The 9505-nt window shown below is 36.4% G+C and overlaps 1 protein-coding gene across 2 annotated transcripts in view; it reads right to left on the bottom strand.

Moving 5' to 3' along the window:
- MALRD1 (MAM and LDL receptor class A domain containing 1) overlaps positions 1-9505 on the bottom strand; it is a 715118-nt gene that overhangs the window by 660908 nt on the left and 44705 nt on the right. For both annotated transcript variants that reach the window (XM_017869225.1, XM_017869224.1), the window contains exons 3-4: positions 7288-7382; positions 7037-7198 (exon numbers count right to left, since the gene is read on the bottom strand). In XM_017869225.1, the coding sequence (XP_017724714.1) occupies positions 7037-7198; positions 7288-7382 (257 nt within the window). The remainder of the gene's footprint in view (positions 1-7036; positions 7199-7287; positions 7383-9505) is intronic.

Here is a 9505-nt window from a genome sequence, read left to right as displayed (position 1 = left end):
AAAATATCTATTTATAATATAGATAAATTATATACTTATTACATATATATATTTTGAAAATATATATATGTATTTCAAATAAAACTATTTGGATTCAGTTCCTTGTTATACCACTTAACAGCAACAAGACCTTGGAGAACTTATTTAACATCTCTGTTCCTCAGTTTTCTTTTTTGTACAATTGTAATGATAAAATGATAGCCTACATGATAAGGAAAAAAGAGTTGCAAACATGTAAAACAGCACCTGGTATATAGTTAGCATTAAATAATGTTAGCTACTGTTATTGTAACATAGTTATTAAAAGATTTATGCTATTATACGAATTGTGTGTTTGTAAGTAAATATCTATTCTTTACAAATTAACATTTTATTCTTTCTGAAAGCTTTTTTATAGAGATAGTCCCTAGCTGTTGCTGAGTTAAGGACATGCCGACAGTCACATTTTAAAAAAGAAGTAGAAATAAGTGTTAACTATATCATATGTCTCTTGTTTTTTTCTCCACACTCCTCACCAAAAGAACAACATTGATCTTCAGGGTTGATAAATCAGAAACTTACATTACAAATGTTAATCTCTTTCCTGAACTCTCCTCCCCAGTTTCCACAGTCTGCTGGACATTTTCACTCAGATGACACAAGTCATTTATAATTCACAACTTTGTCCTTTCTCCTCAGATTGGAGCTCTCATCTCACTCTCATTTCCTGACAATGGTATCAGAAGACTGGTGCTCTCCAATGCTCAAAACTCCAAACTGACCTTGAGAGTCCCTTTCTCCTCCATTCTCATTTCCAATGAGACAAGCTCCATTAATCCCTATTTTCCTTTCATTCTTATTTCCTCTCCCATCTCCTCCCCCTTGACTACTGAAGTAGCTTTTAAATTACCTTCTTGCCTTAATCCTCTCCTCATTAGAGTTTGCAATAGATATTACATATTTATTTGATTCTGTTAAATTACATGTTAACTTGGTATAAGTGATGAAACATCATTGTGAAAATTCGCTGCCATTTGAGTCCACTAGCCTAGCAGGAAGGAACACTTTTCTTAGGGAAATAACTATTTCTCTAAGTGGAGGGAAATTTACTAATGGGTCTATGTGGCTATAAAACACAAGACCCATCAGGCATAATTAAATAGTCTAGCTAAACAGATTTAAATGAAAAGAGTTGACAAGGATTTGGGTTAGAATCTGGAAAATTAGCTAAAGAAAGTGGAACCCTAGGATGATTAAAAAACAAGAAAAAATAAAGGCAGGACATGGTGGCTCACTCCTATAATCCCAACACTTTGGGAGGCCAAGGCAGGCTGATCACCTGAGGTCAGTTCGAGACTAGCCTGGCCAACATGGCAAAACCCCATCTCAATTAAAAGTACAAAAATTAGCCAGGTGTTGTGGTACACATCTGTAATCTCAGCTACTCAGGAGGCTGAGGCAGGAGAATTGCTTGAACCCAGGAGGCAGAGGTTGCAATCTGATATGGTGCCACTGCATGCCAACCTGGGTGACAGTGAGACTCCATCTCGGAAAAAGAAAATATATATATATGTAGGTTCTATGGAGGGCCCTGGTCAGAGCTGTGTTGCTGTGTGGTAGTTGTATTTTTAGGAAAAGTAGTATCTAACACACATTCTTTGTTTTCTCCAAAACATCAGAAAGATTATTTTCCAAACACCCACCTCATTTTAATAACGTTGGAGGATAGATAGATAGATAGATTTTTTTCTTTTAAAGGAGCAAAGCAGCAAAATAAAAGTGGATCATAGGACAGATGATGGAGTTCCGACACCAAAGAAGTCAGGGATGGCCTGCACTAATCCGACAGTGAACATAAAACAAATTCCTTTCACCCCAAACATTTTAAGAGAAGATGGATGACCTCTGAATAGAGGTAAGTGGTCAGCACTCAAGCCAATTGATTTAAATGTTAGAGGAAATGGTGATGACATATGGATAATACTATCTGGATGGCACTGTTACAGGAGCTAGAAAGAAATTATTTAGGTAGATAGTGAAGGTAAAAGAGTCCTCAGCAAGGCTTCCCTTCTACCAAAAAGCAGCCCAATAAATTATTTTTTCCAACAAAGAGCAGACTGAAAAATCAAGCTGTAAACATAGATAAGCAAGCTGAAAGCTCGCACGGGTGAATGCAGGCAGTTGCGTCAATAAAAAAAGGCTACCTGGGGGCCAGGCATAGCCAATATAGAAGCTCCGTCTTCCCTTTTATTACCACATGCACAGTAAAGAAACAGGCAACATGGCACCAGATAGTTAGAGAACCCATCTGCATAATAACAGATTAGGGTGGGAAAGGCCATCTTTTTGTGCCCTATGCACACAGCACACCTACCCCTAACCAGTTTTTTGTGCCTTATGCAAATAACACACCTAGTCTGACCAGTCTTTAGTGCGCTATGTAAATCAGACACCGCTTCCTCAAGCTCATCTATAAAATCCCCTGCATTTCGCCATGGACTGGAAACCCATGCAGGATCCCTCTCTCTGCAAGAGAGAGCTCTTCTCTTTCTTTCACCTATTAAACCTCCATTCTTAACCTCACTTCTTGTGTGTTCATGTCTTTGATTTCCTTGGCATGAAACAATGAATCTCAGGTATCGCCTCAGACAACGAGACTGCTTCAGCATGAGTATAAACATTAGAAACATTTATGGTTATATGTATTATGTAAGAGTTTTCTTAATTAGTAGTATGCATTCATTTCCCAAGCAAACATTTGAGACACAAAATGATGAGAGTAATTATTTCCTCATCATGTGTTATCATAAATATTATTGAATTAAAAGGGAAAATACCTCAGATAATGATTTTGAAGAGTGACGGTAAAATTTTAAAAGTTAAGGTTAAAATTTACATTTTTTAAAATGCAAAGCTCATCTTTTGTCTTTATTAAAACTTCTATTCTTTCTAAATAGGAGGCTGCTGAGAACTCTCCAGCATTTCTCAATGAAATATCAAAGAAATGAAAAGTAAATAATAGCATGTTAAAATGCTTCAGTATCTTTTATACTTAAGGCACTGGCTGTTCATTTAGTTTAACAATCTAGACATTCAACGTGAAAATTATAGTCAGTGACATACTTAGTAGTAAGGGATAGTATTCATTCCTTCTTACCCATAAAACTGTTACATGAGCTTCTTTCAAGAACAACAACAACGAACAGGAGTGAAAGTGTTACCTAAAGGAAGTCCCGATCCAGACCCCAAGAGAGGGTCTTGGAGCTCACGCAAGAAAGAATTGAGAGAATGTCCATAGAGTAAAGTGAAAGCAAGTTTATTAAGAAAGTAGAAGAATAAAAGAATGGCCACTCAATAGACAGAGCAGGGCGTTCCCGAAAGTAAGAGGAGGAACGCGTCCACCCTAGGTACAATACTTGTCTATATACAGGATAAAAAAAGATCACGGGGAGATGTGCTCTGCTATAATCTTTTGCGATAAAGGATTAATTTTCTTAATTACTATATTTTGCAAGAATCGACATTATTATCTTTAAAGTAAAATTAGGAATGATTTTGTTCTCAAGGTGTCGGGATACCAGGACACTCCCAAGTTCAGGTCTGTTTAGTAAATGTTATCAATCTGTTCCCTTAACAGTAAACATCTAGAGGCTAGGAATACCTAGCTTTCTGGGAATGCAACCCAGCAAGCTTATTTTCTTAGCCCTCACTCACCATGGAGTCACTCTGGTACTAATGCCTCTGACAAAAGGTTTCACCTGAATTAGGGGCTACATTTCTACTGCATGTTAAGTTTGTCTTATTATTTGTCTCCTTGAACATTTTAGGACAACAGTAAAATTAATCGCTTATGTCTGCAATTTTTTAAAAATGAGATTGCAATTAATCAGCAGCATGCAATGCCTAAAATTGTTGTTTCACCCAGCCAGCAGACAAAAGAATATATAATAAGTCATACACAACAGATTTGACCAAACTAGAGGTTGGACTTTTTTTCCCCTGTGTATTCTAAATCCCTGTAATGCTTAACATAATAAAAAAAGTTATTATGGCTCAGTGACTCAGTAATTGAGATCTGAAATCAAACTACCTTAGAGTCTAAGCCGGTATGGGATTTAGTAGGTTATTTAACTCTCTAAAGCTTGTAATTCTTGGAGTAAATCATCTTTCTACCTTTCTAGAGGATTTTTGTGAAGGGTCAATAAAATTATGTATCCAAAGAAGTAAACACAGTGCCTTATATATAGTAAGTGCTAAAGAAATTTTAGTTGTTATTATTCCTTACACATCTTCAGAAACTCTCTGAAATGCTTCCGTCTTTGCTAAGTAGATAAACAGCAATCCTTCTGTATGCAGCAGCATTCACTCAGAAATTAACCTGTTTCAATTTCATTAAAGGAGAGACCTAGTCATTCACAGATGGAGGTGATAAAGCCCCCAGGTGAGCGTCAGCTGCAGTGGCTTTGTTCTAAGCCCATGCTAAGCTGGGATCCAGCTGAGACCGAAATCTCCTATTTGGACATTTTTAAAGGAAGGATGCATGGCTTTTAAACTATTAGAAGTCAGCATGGAAAGGAAATGGCAGAAAATGAAATAATTCTCAGAGGCTTATAAGTTGTCAAGGCAGCAGATACTGTCTGGAGACTCTGATTACAGAATTCCCTCGAATAAGCCCCTCAGAAAATCTTTTCAGGAGTGAGATACTAGATGATGGCAGGCCGTATTACAAGTACAGCACTTCTCTGTGGCCCACCAAACAAAAGCAAATGAACATCTGCTCACTTGCTGACAGGACAGAACTAAAGCATACCTGCAATCCGAAAAGGCTGGTGTAGCCAAGGGATCCCGAGAGAGTCATATGGTCTCCTAATTTTTGCAAAGCCTTTAAGGTAAATGCACTGTTTTCACATCAGCAATAACGTATTTTGGGATATAAAATTAATATATTGCACATGCATCTGCTTTAGTTGAAGCCACTGGTACATTTAAAGCACTCAAGTGAATAACCTTGCTGCCTCAGCTACAGCCGAATCACCCTAGATATTACATATTCTGGAGTTTTACTTTTTTTTTATTGATCTACTGCACATATTTAATCATCAGAACTCAGGATGTATCACTCGAGAATAGGAAGCTGAGCAAAACAAGGACGTTATTTTGAAAGGTTTGACCTACAAGATACAGCAAGTTCCAGTTCTACTCAACGCTCTGCTCTCTTATGCTTCTAATAGAGATCTGGACCGAAAGACATAGACAGATCTAAGAAGGTACAAAGGTTGGCAAAAGTAGTTTAAGACTCCCATACCATCAGCTCTGTTTCAAAGTTAAAAGGATGTGTAAATAACGATGGAATGGACCCGTAGATAAGATTCTCATCTCACTTAAGTGTCTACAAGAACGGAGAGAGATAGAACTTCAGCAAGATCAACCTTTAGAGTCTACTCAATGTGACTCAATCAATCCCCATAAACACAATCTTGGCCCAGTTTTGTTGCTTTTGTTGTCATTGTTGAGACAACAAGCAGACACAGGGAATTAAGAAGAGAAGGGTAAGAAATAAAATAACTTCTCCAGAGGTTAATAACACTTGAGCATCCACAGCAAATTAAATACATTATTGGTGCTCAGGGGGTACTCATTCTGCATACCATAGCCCTTGAAAGCCACAGATGTCTTCAGGGCGGAGGCACACATAGTATCCCCTGCCCACACCTATCAATCATCTTCCCTTAACATGCTGTAGGGAACCTTCCCCTCATTGTACCTACCACATCCAAGAGCCCCAAATTAATCTTTCTTAAGTGAATGAATGAAATGTTGATAGAAACACTTAAGTGCCTGATGGGTTAAGATGCCTTTCCAACCACCCACACCCCCAACACTGACATTTGACTTCAATAGAGTACAGTCTCAGTCTCTGGTTAGCGTTTCCACTGAGAGTTTCTCTGAAGTCCTGCCATATAGGTGTCATTTAACCACCTGTTAGGGATTTTTTGTAGCCTTCTTTTGATCCCCATTAAGTTTATCAAAACCTGAAAATTCCAAATTACAGTGATTTATGATCAATCAATTAAGAAACTATGCCATTCTTATATCTTATAATTCAACTTTTACAATGAAGATCCTGTTCATTTAGCCATTCTTTTTCTCTTAGCCACTCGAAAGAATCAACGGTAAAATTCAATCCAATTTAATCCCTATATTTAAGCAAGTGCTAAATCCACCATATAACAAATGATTTGATTTATATCAAATTTATAACACTGATTATTATATCATTCTAATAATAGATGATTTAAAAAACCGACTTGGGTTAAATTGACACAGAGAAGGATTAGAAAGTTTTAAGGAATAAAATGCTTTAAAATCTCATGTTTAATAGGAAAATTTTGTTTGATTGGCTCAAATGTTAAAATAGGCAATACGTCTTCAAGAACTGGTAATAATCATTAGATTATCATTTCGACCATGCATAAGTTTTATTAGGCTGCATAAATAAGTTGTTTGTTTTATAGGCTTGCATTGACTTTAATTCTCTAAATTACTTTAGAAAATAAAGGCTGTGTTGAGTTTATCTATGAAATGAATATGACAATTATTCTACTTCAACAGCATTTGGAATAAGTATTTAAACATTCTCCTTCCTCATTACCCAGCATTCCCTTCTCTCAAAAGCATGAAAAAAGTCTGGAAGGAAAAGTAATGAAAAGAAAGAAGAAGTTGGAGCAGTAAGAAAAGTAGAGAGGAATATGGAGAGGGTTCAAGAAATTAGGAGGAAATTCAAAAGTTGTATTTTACTGATATATCAGTATGTCTTAAAATATATCACCTTTAGTTTTCATACATACAATTCAAAACTTGATTGTAAAAGTGTCTTTCAGGGTGGCTAGCCATCCCAAATTGACTGAGATGTCCACTTTCAGCACTTGAAAGTCTTGGGAAATCCCTCAGTCGCTGGCAAACTGGGACGGTTGCCTTACTTTTAGTTCACCTGGTGTTAAAGATCTGTATCTTATTTTTTCTTGAAGGCCATAGTTAGAAAATAGAACACACATACCTGAAATCTCTGTGAACTCTGGATTTTGATGACATTTCTCTCCCACTGATTTGGGAGTGCAGCTGTGTTTTGCCATAAATGCTGAATAGGACCTCCACATGCAGTTTGAAGCCCAACCATTAATTTGCCACTCACTTGGCTGGAGAAGTAATAAAACGTCATCTGTGAAAGACAATTAGTACCCAAACAGTTACGATAAAGAAGTCCCCAAATGTGACAAAATATTTAAAATGCTGTGTGCTTTCAAATACCTGGCAGTCATGTGGATCATTTGTCGGAAGGAAAACTCTGGTTCTTAAACTTGAGGAAACAGAATCCACTCTGGACACCAGTAAAAGGAAGTGAGCTATCAGAAAGAAGAGACAGAGTACAAAAAAAAAAGAATGAATAAGACCTACTATTTGATAGCACAACGGAGTGACTGTAGTCAATAATAATTTCATTGTATATTTAAAAATAACTAAAAGACTGTGACTGAATTGTTTGTAACATAAAAGATCAATGTTTAGGGGATGGGTACCCCATTCTCCATGATGTGATTATTATGCATTGCATACCTGTACCAAAACATCTCATGTACCCCATAAATATACACATTTACTATGTACCTACAAAAGTTTAAAAAAAAAAAAAAAGAAACAGACAATGTGTTAGATTCAGAGTGATCACTGGCGAATTTAAGACACCAAGTGATAATTCAGGCCCACATCCTCACTAGATTAATAATTTTTTTGTTTAAAGAACAAATAATTTAACCACATCGTTTACTTTTGCAAACCATCTGATATTTTTACTTCTTTCTGTTGCCCAGTGATACAGCTAATTGCAATTATACTCCCTATAATATGATCATGGGCTATAGTTCTCAACCCAATTTATCACATTTAACATAGAAAGGTACATCCCTGCAAAGACGCTATCTAGGGAAAACATACTATCAGGACTGCCTACCAAAATAAGCAATTCGATGAAGGCTTTTGACAGAGCAGGAGCACCATTATCTTGGACAAACACCACTATTTTAAGCTCCAGCTCCCTTTCTAACCTCATGCATTTCAAATAAATCACTTCTAACAATAAGCAGCTAGAAAGAGCAGACAGTACAATACAGATAAGACAGCTGCATGGTGTAAAGACCAAACTTCACACTCATACAATGGGCCCAAGTAAAACAGTGGGCCCTAATAAGCACATTCCTTTCTCTTTAGGTTCACTAAGATAGGGAAGCTAAAAGCAGACTTGGGGGGTATGCCTGCAGCTGCAGAAAGATGTACGGGAACAGACACAAAACTCTCCCTCCCAGATAAGCAAGACAAAGAGACACAGAAACATTCTGAGCCTGTGATAAGCTCTCCGTCCTAAAATACTCTTAGTCTGTAAGAGAGAGGGCACTTGACCTAACTCGGCCAGAGGCCCCTCTCAGGTTTATTCTTTAAAATAAACCTGTTTCTGACTGATGAGTCACTTTTCATGTTTCTTTCGTCCTTCTTCAACTCTTACAGCTTTAGAAGAGATCATTGCTCACTGTGCTTTTGTTCAGAAAAAGTTGGATCAGATAGTTCCAGCTTTCCCTAGGATTATGAAAAACTCTGAGCCCTGATGCTTTCCTATGCACTGCAGTATGGATAATACCTGTGGACTCTTATGGTTTAGAAGTCTGTAAAACAAACGTTGACCATTCCCTGGGCTCTCATAGATTTCCTGTAATGCTTTATGCAGGTTCTAGCATATAATCTGAAAACCATTGTTTTCTGCCACTTTATTTCATGTGCTTCTCTTTGTCAAAAGAAATGAGAAATATGATGATGATGACTATGATGACATAGCTACCTCAGTTATTCAGTGGTATTTTAAAGTCAGATTGGAAATCAAATCTAATTGTCACATCATTAAAAGAATCCATAGTAAAATTATGAGACCTAAGGAAGAAACCTCTCTTCCCTACTCCTATTCAAAAATTGCATCCTAATTAAGCAGCAAACAGTGGCATTAACGATTGCTTATGTTCAGAGACATAACTGAAATAACTGCAATAACACACAATTATTCTAAGAATATACTTAGTGGAATTATTATGTAAACACAATTTAGATGAAGAGCGGGTATCATGGTGATGCAAGTGGACTATCATTAGTTGGCTCTTGCAGCAGGTAAACAAATGTTAAGCAAATGAATAATCAAATAAACATAATAAGTCATATGCATATATTATTGTAAGTTTAAATAATATTATTAGCAATACAAATGGTAATAGCATTCAGTCGGTTCTAAATTGTTCTTTATAAACATTCAACTACTAAAAAGAATCCCTGAGATACTCAGAAAATTATTTTATTTGTCAATGATATTACCTAAATTATTCATATTTTAAAAGCTTGATATTAAAATCAGATTTGACACACTAAGCTATTAAATAATAAAAGTGGCATTTTCAGTGATATTTTCAACTCACAAATTAATAAATTATTT

This window comes from Rhinopithecus bieti, unplaced genomic scaffold (assembly GCF_001698545.2).
Source record: "Rhinopithecus bieti isolate Rb0 unplaced genomic scaffold, ASM169854v2 scaffold_3043, whole genome shotgun sequence".
Taxonomy (NCBI): Eukaryota; Metazoa; Chordata; class Mammalia; order Primates; family Cercopithecidae; genus Rhinopithecus; species Rhinopithecus bieti.
This window is presented reverse-complemented; position numbering and strand designations above follow the sequence as displayed.